This window comes from Anguilla anguilla, chromosome 5 (assembly GCF_013347855.1).
Source record: "Anguilla anguilla isolate fAngAng1 chromosome 5, fAngAng1.pri, whole genome shotgun sequence".
NCBI classification, from domain to species: domain Eukaryota; kingdom Metazoa; phylum Chordata; class Actinopteri; order Anguilliformes; family Anguillidae; genus Anguilla; species Anguilla anguilla.
This window is the reverse complement of record NC_049205.1, coordinates 28,228,783-28,247,592: the sequence shown is the minus strand read 5'-3', so window position 1 is coordinate 28,247,592 and position 18,810 is coordinate 28,228,783. Positions and strand designations below refer to the sequence as shown.

General features: G+C 38.0%; 1 protein-coding gene across 2 annotated transcripts in view; it reads right to left on the bottom strand.

Moving 5' to 3' along the window:
- Positions 1-18,810, bottom strand: part of LOC118227482 (anoctamin-5-like) — a 63,851-nt gene that overhangs the window by 28,595 nt on the left and 16,446 nt on the right. The window contains exons 2-3 of one of the 2 annotated variants that reach the window (XM_035417985.1): positions 6,858-6,925; positions 663-710 (exon numbers count right to left, since the gene is read on the bottom strand). In XM_035417985.1, coding sequence (XP_035273876.1) covers positions 663-710; positions 6,858-6,925 — 116 coding nt within the window. The remainder of the gene's footprint in view (positions 1-662; positions 711-6,857; positions 6,926-18,810) is intronic. The other variant, XM_035417986.1, reaches the window with a different exon arrangement.

Genomic DNA, 18,810 nt, shown 5'->3' with positions numbered 1-18,810 from the left:
CATGCAATTACTGTGAGCCAGAGGGAGTGAGGATTACAGTGTACAGTCCATGCTTGATTGTTGTTATGCTGGTAGATCAGAACAAGCACACATCTATCATGTTACAAGCAAGATACTTGATCCAGGTGATGAATATTAATTTTACCATCATAAACAAGCCATTGGGATGAGTGCAATTCTTTGTGGATGAGATCACTTACCATCCAGCTACTGCAAAACTAAGTGGATCGGAGCATTGATGGCAAAGCCCTAATCTTGAGCAGGTGAGGGAACATTGTGTCTGTGACGTCCGTCTGACGGAACTAAAGCTGTCCCCGTCTGGCAGCTGTGGAAAACCTCATCACTCACCAAAGCTCCCACATCTTTCCCATGATCCTTTGCCTTTGTGTACATTATATCTCCATTTCCTGGCTTTGTTTTTAACAAACCACATTTTACAACGAAAGCCCCACATTTTCCAATCATGTACAAAATCATTGATCATTGGATCACACAAACTGAGCCCCTCCCCATGCAATCATTACAATCACGATGTGAAGACACACACAGAGACGGGTAAGACGAGTTGGAGGGTGTTTGGCCAATACAGCCTGTGTGATAGTGGACCAACAGACAGACATGGAGACATGTGGACTGTCGGATGTGGTCCGGTCACCTCTTACCCCTGAGAGGCTGGAGATGAGGGGCACGGTCTCCACGACAAGATCGCTCTGCGGTCCGGGGGGGTGGGGTATGGTGAGGTGGAAGGGGAGAGAGGAAGGTTAGAATAAGGGACCGTGCAGTGAGAGGCCTTGGTGAGGGCACAAGGGATCAGGTGAAATCTGCATGATGCAAGCCACCAATAAAAAGCTTACCCAGACTGTCGTACTTTGCTGCTCCGTGTAGCTTTAATGTGGGCAGTTCACTAAGGGGGAGGGTCTAGTAATTCATGGGCGCATCTGCTCACCCAGTAATCCAGAATCTCATTACAGAAGCTCAACCCACTGCTGCAGGCCCACGCTAACTGCAGAGCCTTCATTTTCTAATAGACCTGCAGACACACTAATCTTTAAATCACCTGGATGGCTTATTCTATTCACAGGGCCATGTGTATCAGTGTATATACATGCTATGAAGACCTGAGAATCTGCGTAGCCTTGCTCTTAAACACATAGCCCACAGAAAATACCAAACAAAACGCTCAGGTTCCTGCTGAAGCAAAAAAAAAATGAAGATACACTTAAGGTATCATATTTACTAAGCATGCCACAAGTTACCGTCAGTGGAGCAAAATTCTCCATCGCCGTTTTAAATTTAGTGGGGTATTTACCAAGACTGGTTCTGAAAATGAGCACAGCCACAGCAAGTTCATTTAAATGCACTGCTGGTATTTAGGATGCGTCGTGCACATGGCAGGAAAGCAACATTGTTGTACCACTCCATCTCTGATGAAGTCGGGTTTTGGAAAGGATTTCCAGTTGTCAGGATCCATGGATGCAATGGATAGGCACTGTCACCTTTTATATGTTAATATATCTCATTAGTAAAAACTTTAGAAATTAAAAAAAAAAAATATTTTACTCATCAACATTGTCAGACAAGTAAGGATTAATTAAAAATGTTTAAATTAAATTGCCAAATTCATTAATAGTTCAGCCTACAGTAAACTGGTGAAATCAACCAACAAGTCAAAACAAACTAGGCTATATCAGGTCTTAACATTAAATAATTGAGTCCAATAAGAGGTAGTCAAATTGGAATAATGAACTGAAATTATACATTCTTTTTTGAATGCAGGCTCACTACTTCTAAATTACAAAACATAAGAGATTAAACAAAACATTAAACAATTCATTTAAAAATACCAGAAAAGAGAGAGATGGATAAGCTAGATCTTAAACAATATGTGTCCAATTCACTGTCTCTCTCTATAAAACCAGAATCAAAACACTAGATATCTGACAACATGTTTGACTTTTTAAGTTAGTTCAGTGTTTTAAGTTAGTTCAGCTAATTTTCTTTCTGGATGCTCCAAGTAATTAATGGAAAAGAAACAGCTGCCTGGCCACAGGCATTTATGATAAGCTCACACTAGATTGGTCTGCATGGTCAGCTATTTGCTTTGTAAAAGCTTACCTGGGTGTTAAGAAACAGACAACGGCAGCTTTACTGATCTATTTGGACGTTACCACAACTCCACTTCACTCATTACAATATGTTACAATATGTTAAAGTTGCTTGTGTGTCAGTGTTTACAGTCTTTTTTTCATGAATGCTTCATAATCAGAAGATATGCCTGGTCTCACATTACCTGGAAAGGTGCTTCCTTGATTAACATTAGTATGTGCAGAAAGTATAAGTAAAATTCCATAATGCTATACTAAATATTTTCTGAATAAATTAATGAAATCCCAAAACTGTTACATTTATGGCGAGCCCCTCCTACTCTAACATGCTGACGATGTCTCCTCTTAAGAATGGCCATGCTGATCATGTGTGGGATTTTAACACCCGCTTTTTATAGACGTTAAAAAACAGACGCTATTACCTTTGCCACAACAGTCACCAGCCGTGATAAATCAGCTGTAGCAGGTCAAATGCATAATTTTCCATTCTCTCTTCCCATATTTTGGCAGTCTAACATACACAACAGAACACCCTAAAAACTGCATACATGCCCAAACAGGCAAATTTTAGGGATGCCTCATTTCACTCATTTCACCAGCGTTAGCCCCGGTGCGGTGCCTTAGTAAATATGGGAAAATTATGTTTTTCTCATTGGTGTCCATAAAAGCCCCACAAATCTTTAGTAAATATGGTCCTTAGTCTCTCAGTGGAAACATAGAAGAATCTAAAAAAGCTTGTACGCAAGTACACACGCACACACACACACATACACACAGTTACACAAACATCCCATATCAGTATTCATCAAAACCATTTTCTAATGTGCCACTTCTGCAGAATGAATAAAGTTTTCAAATGAGCACTGTGGAGTTCAGCAATTAATGCACAATCAACATATGACTTAGTTTAAAGTCAGACATACGACTGTTCACACTCTGTTGGGCCAAAATTAAATGGATGTCTTAAATGTGTCTAATATCTATCAAAATGAAAAAGCAAGCTGACTATGGACTTATTCATTGTGTACTTCCACACCAATTTTAGTTTTTATTCGTTTTTCATAGATTTTTGTTGTGGTAATTTACATAGATTCATGCAGTTACTTTATGTAGTTTCCTAGCTTCTCAAAGCATCACTACATCTGTCTCAATCTTCTGAGTTGGACACAGTCATGACATCCACTCCAAGCATAGCCCTGGATAGCAAGCAATATACTTCTGTTGTAAACCATTAAAAAAATAGTAGTTAGTAATGGAACAATAGTCCTTTTTACATTCCAACTTGAACTAATGGATACCACATGTTCCTTACATTCATCAGATAATTGGTTCCTTCCATCGTCTACTTATAAATTACAGGAGGTTCTGGTACTTAGCCTACATATTATAGAATGCCCGCTGCCACAGCACTGTACTTGGTAACTTCTCTAATGCATCAGGAGAAATTGGAATGTTTCAGATTCAACAGTGGAGAGACAGGACAATGGTAATAAAACAGAGTTAAGTATGTGGTGAATCTTTATAATCTGTACCAACACATCATTATATGCTCAGATCAGACAATGCCATATGTAGCATGTGCCTTGCCGTCATGCAGCCGATAAGTGTCAAATTTGGAAGGCTCACATTTGGCCTAATTCTGATTGTAAGGTTTGTTCTTAGTGTGACACCACATCTGAGTGTAAGACTAAGTTGCTTGCTAGTTATCTCAGTTAAATCTCATTAGCTACCTGGTATGTAGAAGCCTATTGACTGTTATAGTTCTGTAAAGCTATTTGGGTGCTATTTTCAGACTCTGAGATCTGACAGGTGCAATTAATATCAATTCTCACCTTGCTGCTCACTTTCTACATTTTCAATTCTATATTGCCTTTTTGATTTATATCCATTGGTAGTTTCAATCTTGCAGAAATGCAGAAATGAACCTCACTAATACATGTCTGTACAGGCTAACCGTTGATCCACAATATCTTGCTTTGTTGTAGTCTTGCAAGTCAACAATGTCTTGTTGAGGTCATACATTATACAGCCTGATTCAGCTGGGTTATCAATTTCCGTGCATACCCTGGGTGGCACAGGGAGGTTACAGAGATATGCCACTCACAACGGAATTTCTGTCCCCCCAAAGCCACATAACTCCCTGAGCCACCACACATCTCAAAGCCAGGCAAACTGAAAGGTGGTATTGTGGAATAGGAAAAAAAATTATTGCCTGTTAATTAATATACACAATCATATGAGACTGGCTCCAAACACAGTATGTTTGAAATTTGGGTAGGACCCTGTACTTATTTAATCAGAATAGCTTGTGAAAGTATGGGAAAGCAATAAATAAGCATTTATAATATACAAAATGTTTTAAATTCCCATTCTTCATTTAATTCCCATTCTGCATGTTGTAGCTTACGTAGGTTTTTGAAGAAACAATAAAAAAATGCTTTCTTAATGGTAATCATTGTTTAAAAAAATACAGCAAAAAAATACTATCCAATAAAAGAACCATGTGTCTACTTTCATAAAAGGGACTACACTTGTATTGAAGCTCTCTCTTCCAAATAGACAGACATAATTTTCAGACTCCATTAAGTCGGTGAAATAAAAGGGGGCCAGTAGCTTGTGCATGTGGATGTAGTGAAACAATCAAAGGGATACATAGAACTGGTTATTAGGGGTCCAAGCACCGCAAGAGACCATCCTCTAAAAGGTTACCATAAAGAGGGTTGATACGCCATAAAGCATGGTGCAGTAATCCAATAAAAATTGATGTGGGTGTGGTTAATCAATGCTAATTGCGCCAAAACATTTTGACGAAAATTAATGAAATTTGGAAGCTACATTGGCACTCACAACCCAAGCCTATCACTAATGTATTGGCCCAACTGAGTCACACAGTAGTGCTACAGAGCACAATAGTTGAATTCAAGAAAAATCACTGTTGTCTTTTAGATATTTAAAACTTGCCGCAGTGATGAATTTTCTCAAATGGAACATATATCTGTATCTCATGTTGACGCCATCTACGATTAGCCATTTTGGAAATGCTATTATCCCTTTTCCTCTGTCCCCTGTTTTGGCCTAACCAGATGAGTGAGACACATGCAACCTGACACACTGTTACACAGTATGCCTTTGCATCTATTGACTGATTTTGATGTGGTTTAGTCACATGGTAATGGTCAGATTAACATTTTAAACTAAATAAATCCCATGTTTGACTTAGGGATTTAAATTAATATGACTAGATTCTCGCTTCTTACAAAGAATTTCCCTTAAAGTACTTGCGTGTCAACATGTGTGTCTCAAAATGGCCACAATTATGCACTACAGGTCACTGTGCTACTTCTCTGTTCTCACTGAAACTGATGCTGACAAAACTACTCAGACTCTCACTCAAGCATCCACCATGTCATCCAGGGCATTCCTTGGCAGTGACCTCTACAGATTCAGGGCTATGGAATTTAAAATATCTTGGAATAATGGAATATTTTAAATGACTCAGGAGCATATTAGAGAAAATGGTGACTGTCAACATCGTGAGACGAAAGGGGAAGGAAAGGGAGGGAATGAGGAACTGAAGATAAATGGAATATGAGTTGAACAGCTCTTTGGCAGGTTTCAGAGGCATTTCTGGGAAGTGGACGGGACAAACAAACACACGCATACAAACATATGCAAACACACACTCGGAGTGACACCCGGCATATCTATCTTACACTAGAAACACATTTTGCATCCCACAGGGCTTCACCCTCAATGCACTTGGTGTCATTTACTGTACTATATTCACTAGTGTCCTTACCAAAGCATTGAATATGCCCCACCTTTTCATTGATATCTATATTCATTTATATTAATTACTGCCAAAACATATTAAAATTATTGGTACCCCTATTTTCTGTATTTTTCCCACCCGTCCTTCACTAGGATAAAATTACCATGTCTTTTATAGAGATTTATGAGACTGCTGAACATACTGGGGATTCTTCAATCTGTGCTCATGAAATTGACCTTTTCAGTTTGAATTACAAATTTTCAGGGGGGTTTGGGTCTGAAAACTAAGAGGGCCATTGCAGGAAAGTCATTTCATGGCCAGTTAAACATTTTTGGTTGTTTCAGAGATATACTTGGCATGAATATCTTGCATAAAGATCCATTTGTAACAAAGTTTGAGCTTCCTAGGGGAGACCAGGTTTTTGGCCAAAATGTTTTTGTCCTTGCTGGAATTTATGATTCTACCTTAACAAGAGCACCAGGACCAATAGATGCAAAATAACGTGTAACAACAAATATCCAGCACCATATTTCACTGCAGGTATGGCATTCCTCCAACACAAGCATCCTTCTGGCATTTAACTCATCACTTGTGTGTATGCGCAAAAGGCACAATTTTGGCCATAGCAGCCACTTCCACCTGACATTCCAATGCTGAACACAGTATTATCCTTTAAAGAGAGGGCACACAAAATGTCAGCTATTTAGACTCAGAGGTTTTCAGTCCTGGTCCTGGAGGGCACCAGGTCTGCTGGTTTTTGTTTTTACTCAGCACTTAAAACCGTTAACTACATGGATAACTCAGCTCACCTGGTTCTTGGGCGTGAACTGGTAGCTGATTTTGAGGTGAAAACATAAACCAGTAAACCCTGTGGCCCTCCTGGACCAGGATTGAAAATCTTTATTTCAGACCAGTTTTTTCAAACAGACCAATGAGCAGAGATTTCATCAGAAGACACTACTGATGGTTCTGGGTCTTACCTTGGAGTGTTCTGACAGCTCAGATTCCTTAACTGATATGGAGTTCAGGCTTAGGTCATTGTCGTCTCCTGGACATAAAGAGAAGAAAGGTTAGTCATCATGTCAATGGGTTGGAGAAAAAACTGCCACTCTTTCTACTGAGTTCCCCCTGTTAGAAACTGAACTGTGGTTGTATGGCTAATATCACACTGTAGTCACGCAACTGAAAACATGATGTGCATTGATGCTGTTTCTGTTACAGGGTACCCAGATTCCCATCTGAGATGTCTGACTTCTCCCCAAGGAACACTGTGAGCAAAAACAGTAAAAGTACTACAACAAAAACACACAGCAATAAGGGAACTGTTTAAATATTAGGAATCAACTTTTATACTGTAAATATCTTAAATTTAAAGATTGGTCCGACACAAAATGAGAATAAAGTGTGCTTGCGTTTGCAGGATAAAAACAAGCTGTCAAAACAAATTTCCTGCACAAAATTTCTAAATAGAAAATTTCTAAATTAAGCAAACAGTTTTTTCCACACAGCACCAGGCACTAGAATAAAGTTCCCCTTTCTTTGGAACTGTACTCTAGGAGTGCCTGGTACTGTGTGAAAATGTGGAAGAGGTCACTTTTTAGAAGATCAAATATTTTAAACTGTTTTAAAAATGAACATATTCAAAATATAATTAATTTTTTTAATTTTGTAACTGGAAACAGAAATTTTATATAAGGGGGACAAAAGTCTGATTTCTTTGGATGCAGTTTAATAGATGTGGACACACCACCTGCGAGAAGTCCTTTGTGCTGTGCTGAAGAAGGGCTTTGCCCAAAACATGTAGCATTAAAAACTACTACGCTTATTTTTTCATTAAGCATACAAAATAACATTTGGTCTCAGTCCTGAATAAATTCATAAAAATTCAGACCTGGAATATGGCAATTCAATTGGTAATAGAAACTGAATTTAAAAATCAAAATAAGACAAAACTGCTGGTGTAACTGGTCACAGGCAGGCCACAATACAAGGCCCAGGATTCTGGGTTAGAAGTTCTCACTGAGGGTACATAGTATCATGTGAAGTGAGGTTACACCACACTCTTGGATCCCTGGGGTGGGCATTGATTCAGTGGCAAAGGAGCTGGAAAAAGCACCAGGCTGTCCTCAGAACACTGCATTACAGCAGGCTGCTCTGCTCCCTTCCCCTGGCATTAACTGCACCCCAGCTGCTAGCATTAGCATTTCACCAGGGAACTGTTTAAACAGGAAGGCAATTTCATGGCCAGCGCTCTATGTACAGTATGTGAGCAAGACATGAGGGCGGCAATGGTGTGACTAAGCATCTAAGCATGCTCAGTCCTCTTCACACATTTCAGTCCGCTAGCCCCAGCCCCAGCTGTTTCCAGCAGGCCAATGTCAAGGACAGCAGTATCAGAGAAAGGAAATTGTCATGAACTTGGTACAGTCAACGCCTTATGAATGCAGCACTGTGGAGCACTGCCATTGATCTGTTACACAAGGTATTAAACCTGAATTGCTTCAGTAAATATCCAGCTGTATAAACTGCATGCATGTACAAAGAATTTAAGCTGTTTAATGGCTAAAATGTAACTGAAAACGCAGTGAACATTAAATGTGCAGAACTAATGTAATCTGCGTTAGTTTCCTTCCTAGAACTCCGTATATAATAACAACAATTGGTTAACATTTTTCTGATCTCTTTGTTAAAGGCATTGTTCCCAATCAAACATTCTAAGAAAAATAAATGTTTCCTGTTAATTAGAAGCAACATTAAGTTTCCAGAGGCTGTACATAGGAACAGATTGTATAGAGTTTACTGACAATTAAAAACAGGTATGCCATCCAGCCCTTAAAATCTTTAATTTTTGTACATTCTGACCTCATTTCAACAGACAGAATTCATAAACAACACAATAAAGCCCCAAACTAAAGGGATTTTGCGTTTTTTTCCTTCTTCTTCTTCTTTTTCCTGCCAGAAATGCTCCTAGCCCACAAAGAATGTCTCCCCATTGGTCATTTTACGTACATCAACCAATAAAAACATTGGATGCAATCAAAATGATCATATATACAAGTGTGCATGCTTAAAAAGGTACAATTTGCATCTCTGATGTGTAGCCTACTACCTGCGTAGCCTAGTGGGTAGTGTCATTGTCTTTTGGTTGTAAACTGTTTACAGGACTGAGAGACCGGGGTTCAATTCCCCCTCTGACTACAGCAAATCTCTAAACTCAGTACACTGGCTTCATATATCAAAATGACGGCAAGTTACTGTACTATAAACAACATAGTCTATCTTTAGCCAGTTTGAATGAAAGACAGTGCTTTGTAAGTGAGAGTAACTTGCCATTTTTGTACGTTGAAAACGTGTTTTTAATGAGATAACACTAAAACCGTACCAGCACGTCTTTCCTTGATCCTTGAATGTGGTGGCCCTGGGTTGCATATTCCATGGGAAGTAGGCTAGTTCCAACCAAAAATAATAATAGGCTAATTGTATTTTTTTGAAGAAATGTTTGGGAATATACACACAAACAATCTAATACCACCATAATCGCTCAGTATAAGCTGCTTTGGAGTTATTTGAAGTGAAGTTTTTTTTTTTTTAGACCATGAACCTTGGAATAAAACCAGCCATTGTAAAATGCAGAAGGTCATCAGAAACCTCTGTAAAGGTCACCAGAAACTGCCAGGAACAAGCAAACATATAGGCTACATAAAAACAGATATATTTTTAAAAACCCCACATAGTGAACTATTTAAAGGTTTAGGCTACTATGTAGGATTTTTTGGATGCCCTTTGTGTTTGTAAACCTCACTAATACATCCTCCGTCCTCAACCCCACCCACACTTTCACTAAGGACACACCCTTGAGCACTACAAGCAAAATGTCAAGCAAAGAGGTGAGGTGGTCTGAGATATTAAACAGCAGTTTTAGCAACATGAATGATTCCATAGATGGTAACAGTAATTAGGCAGTGTACCTCTACACTGAGTGGACGCCTTAGTGCGTGGGAACATCGTACGGTAGCTACTCCATAGTGGTGGTTCATTTTTTTCTATTCTAGTCAATGTTTCACGACAATATACTCGTATTCATTCATTCATTTTCCCTGATTGAAATACATGCAGGTGAATTACCTAGCCATTTAAGTTGCAACAACAGCTAAGTTGCAACCTACAGCAATTCCCATGGGGGAAGAAGACATCTTGATGGAAGAACACAATTAGATACAAAAGCTACCCTATCTCGGGCATCTAGCTGCGTAAGGTAACTAGCTAAAAGTGATGTTACTTACAATTCCAACAGAAAACAGGCCTTCATCCCCTTGGGGAACATCCGCTGATGCCACTGGAGAAAAGTCATTCCAAGGTTGACTCTAGTTTTTGAACGAGCCCTGTCAGCTTGTCTTTTTGCTTCACTGTATCTAGGCTTCTTAGTGTCTGCCATTTCAGCAGCTGGCTGGCAACAAACACGTTGTTGGAATCTGATCAGAAACCATCTTCAGTGTAACAAAACTGTTAACAATTAATAAGAGTAGAGAAGGGGAAGTTTTCAGCATTGATTGATTTCATATATGATTGCCAGTGCATCATAGATATGCCTTAGCATAGTTATTTTATAATATTTTCAAATAAATATTCTAAAATATTTATTTTAAATGAGCCCAAACATACTGCTATAAAGTGATCAAGGATTTTTTTAGGGCCAAAAAGTGAAATGTTTTTGACTCACCAGGTCAAACACCCGACCTGAATCCAATTGTCCATGCTTATCGCTTGTTGAAGACAAGACTGAAGGCAAAAAGCCCCCAAAAGAAACAGCAACTGAAGATGGCAGCAGTACAGGCCTGGCAGAGCATCACCAGGGAAGATATTCAGAGTCTGGTGATGCCTATGGGCATTGAATGCAAAGGATTTGCGACCAAGTATTAAATATGACAACTTTAAGACTACATTATAGTAATTTGTCCAATTACACACGGTCCCCTAAAATGGGGGGCTATGTATAAAAAAGGCTGTAATTCCTAGAAGAATATTCCTTGATATGCATCTCTCAAATTAAAGTTTACAGTTTGAACTTTAACCTCATATTCATTGTTTCATTTCAAATCCAATGTTCTGGAGTACAGAGCTAAAATAACAAAAATTGTGTCACTGTCCAAATGCTTACAGAACGCACTGTACCCACGTACAAACCTCATACAGTACTTCAAATAGTCCAGGACAGATGCATCCACTAAGCTGCATCTATCAGCGGCAATGCATTTAATTGACCATGAAAGCCTCCTCCTCATCTAGAGGCCGTGTACAAACAGAGTGGTGCATACTCTGACTGAAAAGGAAGATCACACTTGTGACAGGTGACAGATTGTGACCAGCTGGACAAAGTAATGCAGTACTTCACTGACCCCATTGCTGAGAAAGCCTCTTTGTGCCATGGTAGTTGAGGCGATGGCCTCTACAGACTTGTCTTTGTTCCCGATACAGAACAGCTGATCATGATGTTAAGACAACAGACTACTGCCTTCATTTTTCTTTCCCAGCCTCTTACACAAATAACATATGTACATTAATCACAATTTAGTTTATACTTCTATATGATATTTATTTATAATCTTCCTTATGCATTTAATATATTTAACAATATATTTCAACTACAGATTACAGTCAATGATCTATTATCTGTCAAAATGAGCAGAGCATTAGTGCAGTAGTACAACATGTAGATACAATGTAAGCTGGCATCTTGGTGCTCATGTGTTTGAAACCATGGTTTCAACCACATGCTGGTTCCAAAAATCAACAGTGTAGCCTGTTAATGTGTGAAGCTAAACAGAAAATCACATTGCAAGTTAGGGGCCTTAAGTTTAGTGAAGGGAACATTTGTTATTTACATGACTAGCAAACTATTTTTAACAGGCATGTTGAAGTAGATCCTTAAGCGTGAGAGATTTTTAGGCAGTCAAGCCAGCAGGGAAAGCCACTGCCTATACAGTAATGGTTGGGGGGAAATGTGAATATGAAAACTAGGAATATCACTTGGCCAGAAACATTTCTTGTTTTATAGTAGAACATTTGAATTAAGGCAATGAAAGCCAGAACTACCACTGCGCTATTTTTAGACTTGCCTTTTTAAGGTCAGATACTGCCACACCAGAGAGCAATGACTCAGCACAGAGGCCTCTCTAAAAACTTGCCTTCCTGCCACCTTAAGATTTTCCATTTGCTGAAGGAATGGCCACTCATCAGATTAGTGTAAACTCCCCCACAGTCTGGCAGCCAATCCAGAATCAAAGGGGATGAAAAGTTCAATGGAATCTGTACCCACTGAATCAGACTGCAGTAATATAAATAACTCCAGGCCTAATCTTAAAAACGGTGTTTCTATGTCTAAGTACTGTGTTACTTTATGATTGTCTCTCCTTTAAAAGTAATTAATTGTATATTTATTCTAAATATATATTCTCCTTACTCATAAGTGAAAATTAATCAGATGTACAAACATTTCATGATGAGTAATAAAAAACATTGTGCACTTTAATATAGGACTGTATTTCAACACTTTTGAGTGCTTACTGGAATATATATATTGCTGTATTATAAAGGGTACTCAGTAGTGAAGATGAATGAGGTGAATGAGACCGAAAATGTAGCTAAAGAACAAAATACTGTATGCTATCAGTCACTCACTGATCTGAACCTATCTATAGAGATAAAAAAGTGGTTAAAACAAGTCAATGCTTAACTATAGCTCCACCTATTATTAGGTTCACATGACCTCACGCTCCCATCACTAATCTTCATTGTAACAAAACTGCAAAACAATTAATAAATAGAGTAGAGAGTAGAGAAGGTGAAGTTTTCAGTATTGAGTGATTTCATATCTGATGCTGTTCAGGACCACTGATGCCTGAAACAATGTAGCTTGGGTAAAGGACAAGAAGGAAATCCTCTGCTTCAGAAGACATATTGAAGACTTATACCTACTTTTAACTGCATCTACTTTGTTATGATATGAAGAAATGGTGAATTTACAGTTTCCTTCAGGCGTTAGGCTAATAAAAAACATTTAAATGGGTTTGGGCATTTGTAAATATGGAATTTTAAAACAATTAATGATAAATTTATATTGTTTTCATTATTGCACTACTCATAGCAACCAAATATTTGTGAAGTAATGAGAGAATTGGGAATGTACTTTTCGTGCCTGATCAATACTATACAGCAGGGCTGCCCAACCCTAGTCCTGGAGATCTAATGTCCTGTAGGTTTTCACACTAACCCTAACAAAGCACACCTCAATCAACAGCAAGAGATCTTGTTCAGCTGCCAAACAGTAGAATCAGGTGTGCCAAATTAGGTTTGAAATGAAAACCTACAGGATGGTAGATCTCCAGGGACAGGGTTGGGCAGCCCTGCTCGACAGCAATCAAAATGCGAAAAGTAATGATACGTCATTATGCAGCAAAGATATGCAAAGACCCTCAAGAAGATGGTTGAGCTGAGTAGATCGTATACCAACAAACACACAAACACTGTCATCGCTCACTGCCTGCGATAAAACCAAAAAGTGATCGTTGTTTTGGATCCAAATGAAAATGTAAGAACTGTCAAACAGAATCCAGCAGGTGAAATTCAGTCTGTAACTCCAAATAAACTTAACAGTTATTGAATGCTGTATTTTATAGGCTACATTTGGCATTAAAGCCTGCAAACAAAAGACCTGCCTATGTTCAGTGTCAGTCGCTGTGGTAGTGCCAAGCACTATAAATCAACAGCTTGACTGACAATGGGGAGCGCAAAAGGACGAACAGTGAACATGGATGGGACAGGAAATGCACACACTATGAAATGCACGTCTTTGAGCAAACTAATTTAATTAATTATTGCAAATTTAAAATTTAACAATAAATCATGCAAAGAGATTTACAATTAAGGGACTATTGAAAACAAACAATTAAGGTCTGACAAACAAACATTAATTGAGGTTTGAGATCAAACTAAGGGGACTCAGCTCTCAGCAGGGAAAAAGGCAGCCTTTAGCACCAGCTCGGTGTAATGCAATATTTAACAGATGCGTTCTTAAGTGAAAATATTCCCCTGGAAAAAGTGGTGTGATGGTAAGTGTTAATCCCAAATTGTCATGCATTTTTAAACAAGCATGGAATAAATGGCAGGGCAATTCCATCAGCTAGAAAGTATGAACATGAGTATGTGCTGCAGAATGCAGCTTTGGATAAAATAAAAATATTCCTCATAATAAAAAGGCAAAACCATACTTGTCAAGTGTAAGCAACTCCGTCAATGACGAAAGATAGGCCTCTTCACATAAACATGTTTTCTCCGAGGACTGCCAATCAGTGACAAACTAGACTAACCGTGATAAAATTCTAATTCAAGCTTGAACCTTGAATTTTAATTTGAAATGTGTATGTGACATTCACTTCAAATTCAACTTTACCACTGCTACAACCTATTATATTATTGATACTACTTAAGTATTTCTGTGCAAGTTAAATGTCTCAACAAAATCATGTTTTCAATTTACAAAAATGCCATGTTACTCATGCATACAAAGTACTGTCTTTACGTCATTAATTAAAACTAGCAAAATCCAGGCCAGCCATTAAAAGTATCGATATCAAAATAAGGCCAAATTAAAACAAATGATATTGGCTATCTTAGCTCACACAAATTAAACTAGCTCTATTCTAAAGCAATGCTGCCCGATGTTTCCTAAATTATGTAATATAACTTGGCCTTGTGCTTTTACATCTTACTATGTGAGAATGTGGTCATTTTTGTTGAGATATCATTTATTTTTATACTGTTTGTCATGCATAACTGATAATAATAATGCACATGTATGAACCATAGTAATTGAATCTAGAGTGACATGCAAACACATACATACATGCAAACACACATAGGCCTACATTCTAGCTCAAAGAAACACAGAGGTGTGAATTCAGTCATTTTTCCTTCACCATGAAGTACAAATACAAGAAAATGTTTGTCATGTTTTAAATGGAATATGTAATATACAGTAACATGCCTTCAACCTAGATGATTGGGGTGGTATTTTTGCGATATCTGTTTGTTATATAGCCGGAAAAATCACTACCTCATTTTGGTGTGAAGTAGGCTACATATGAGAAAACAACTGGAGTTATGGCCTTTCCTGTACTGCACTTAATAATCCAGCATCTATGCATGGATACTTCCACAACATATTCAATAAATAGGCCTATTTATTTTTCTAATAGTAGTCCACTAACAACTTCTCTGAATTGCTGGTTAATGACTGCATTTTTCTAAGACTATTCAGCCCCCCTAAAACTGTTAAACACTACTGTGTCTGGGAAAGCACTAAAAACAAAGTTTCAAATGTGGCTGTATCACACATGGACACATTTGGTCACCACTCAGCAGGTCAAGAGGGTTGAGGACACAAAAGATTTTGTACAACAGCTACAGATTCTTCAGTTAACAAACAACTTTGTACTGCACTGCAAAGCATTGATTCAAAGCATCTTGCAGGCTACACTATCTATTGCTTACTTTGTTCACTATCCAATTCAGGAACAGATCTTATGCATAGGATATATCAGTAGGCCACACTGAGATATGCAGAACAGTATCCATTTTGGTAGATAAAGCATTTACTGCACATGCGCCCGCAGTCCTTTAACTTAATGAATTACCAAATGCTGCTTGTGCAACAACCACTTGAACACAGCCCTTACAAACCACCAAAATCATTTGAGCATGCAATTTAACCCACTTTACTTTCAAATGAGCTAAATTACATTGTATATTGACATTTTACAGTTAATTTCCACACTCGACCAAGACAGTGCTAGGCACATAGGCTTGTTAGCAGTAATATGGGGGTTCTCACTCTGGTGATGGGCATACAATACAAGGTTATGGGCTCTAATTTCGGAAAAGATGCTACTGTCAAAAAGCCTGCATATCAACTGCTGCAAGAAAGATCCCACATTGAACTGAATCGACATATGTTGGACTTGATATGTATGCCTGTAAACAGCAAGAGGCCAATATGGTATGATCGTGAGAAAACAACTTTTATGTTAAGATTATGAGATAATAAGTTGTCATTTATTCAGACATTATTTTTAATTCTTTTACATTACTCTGCAAATTTGTAAAAAAAAACAACCTTATGTTTCAAGGGCTTGCAACTTGCATGGAATCAAACACATGGTATAGGCTACTTAAACTGAGCCCTAATTAAGCTAAATCTGAACAGACCTATTGCAGCATTTAATTTTCCCTGACTGTGGTAGTTGTCAGTGTAAAGCAAAGACTAAGTTTGATCTATGCCAATTTATTCACATTTTGTTTATAGCAAAAAAGCCAAAAAATATTTTGGAGTGATTATTGTGCTCTCCTCACTCAAGCACAGATTCAGGAAAAAACAAAAATTTACTGTCCTGATACATTAGGTCTGAGAATGTAGTCTCTGAGAATTATCATTCAGAGTGAGTTAAATGAAGGGCATTACATCACCCTGGTTTAAAGCCAAAAATCTCCAAAACACTGTGTCCACAAACCAAAAATAGAAGTGAACCGTATTGTTGTATCTTGTTAGGCTAATTGCCTTTCCGTTGTTTTTACTGGCAATAACAAATCCTGTAGTACTGTTATAAAATAAAACAAAGTTAAATTCTAATTCTGCATCTGAACTTCTACCTAAAAACAGTACAGCAGTCCCTCACCAACCACAGCTTTGCCACATTCCACATAACCATGGTCTGTATACCATTTTACCAACTGTGGCAATAATTTCTATGTATCCATATTTCAACCAGGGAGAGAAAAGCAGTTTAGTATTAGCCTAAATCAAGTTTTTCTACAAAATCACCACTATGGCCACTGAGAAACAAAGTTATTGTTGTAATAGAGCCAGCTAGAGTGCTATGGAGCTATTCCAGCTTTGTATTGACAAGGTTCAGTAGGCTTGCCAATGGGTGGGTAAAATGTAATAGTCAAATTTGGTTAGCAATGCTTATAATTTTGTTTTTAAATGATGCTCTATATTAGCCTGTTTGCTATGCAGTTTCAGTAACAAGCTGCAACAAAATGTTTTCATGCTAGCTAACATTAGTTAGCTAATCTAAGTTAGATGTAGTGAGTTAATAGCCATCACTAACACAAAACTCATTATTAGTTTTCAAGTTTTATTTCCTTTAGGTTTCATTCACAACTAGTTACTCTACAGTGTGAGCTTCAGTGTCAATGAATTACTGATCATAAATCACAGAAATCACCCTTCTCTTCAAAGGTTACTAATAACCCTGCTGAAAATTCCATCTAAGATCAGATGGGATTTTAATCTGGTTTTAACATGGGTTAAGTTTCTAGCTAGTCATAGCTGGTCTGTGGCTGGTCAAAACTGGTCTCTAGCTGGACAAAGCTGGTCAAAGCTAGTTAAGCTGGTACAGTAGGCTGGAGGTCAAACTGGTGGATGAGCTGATGATATAGGCTGCCCAGCTGGTAAACAGTTGGTTGACCAGCTAAAAGTGTCAAAAACACAGCTTAAACCAGCTTGACCAGCTCAGGTTGGTTTAAGCTGAAATTTTCAGCAGGGAAAACCACTTGTTTAAGCTGATATAATTGAATGCCTAATATATAATTCTTTTCAAATGGTGACATGTTGTTTCCTGGAGTTTTCATAAGAATGAATCTCAAGTTTATATGTGCATATGTATTTCTATAGTACAAAGAACAGACCTGCAATGGTTTATGTTGAGAAATGTCACATCCTGTGGTCGATGGGTGTTACAGGATTCAGAAAAGCAACCATTTGCACCACAAGCTTTCATCAGTATAAAGTGCAGCCATGAAACCTAACCCCCCATTTCCCATAGGCATTTAGGTCTTTCCAAATGCAGCTTTGTTGACCATGGGGGTTTTCAGGAACTTTCACCCCACAGTTGGCTTGAGACCTTTGAACGACATTCCCTACTCAGTGGCAGTTAAAAACAGAACGGAGTATATGCCTTTTTAAAACTTTTTTTTGTATATGATGCATCAAAGCAGAGTTTTTAGTTTACAGTAAGTACACTAGTCCATTGCAATGCTTTCCACATTCCCTGTAAATGAAGGGTAGAATCATTTCAAGCCACTGTGATTGCACTCACAAAGCAAAATGGTGCAAACAAAAATCTGTGTCTAGTGCAAGTATCCCTCATTTTCCATTCACTGCTTGTGTAGGACAAGCCTTCTGATTTGACTAGTTATTTTCATATTTGATAGCCCATGACACCCTACACAGGATAGGAAAAAAAAGTAAATTTCAAGTAAACTTTCTGAAAAGAAAATGACATATAAAGTTTATTCATGGAATATATGCTGAATTTGTCTGGTAAGGTTAAATGGCAAAAAGCAACAATAATTATAACAGTCAATAATCAGACAGTAATTTCAATTATTATTAAAATAGGCTCTAGGAGACAGTGAAATCTTTCATTTATCAAGAGTGACAGGTTTTAAAAGATTAGTCATTTTTTGCCATCATGTCACCATACTATATACAGAACATTTTTCATAAGATAAAACAGGGGATGAAAATACCAACCTTGGTGTACATGTCTGTGTACCTCCATGTGCCATCCCAAATTACCCATCTTCCCTGGATAATTTGCATCTGCATTTTTGCTAATGAGGGGTTTTTTTTTGCATCCACAAAACAAAGCCCATAGTCTGATTCATACCCTTTAAAAAAGGGACCATCAAGGCTATCATCTCCACTGCCTTTTCATATTCAGAGAGAAATAATAAAGATATTCCACCTCACTCTTCTGGTAACAATTTCTGGCAAAATATCACACAGCTAGAAAAGCACTGACAGTTGCTTGATTATTTGAAGAGGCAAGCCTTCTTGCGCCCAGCGGAACAACTCTTTGAAGATCTTTCTCA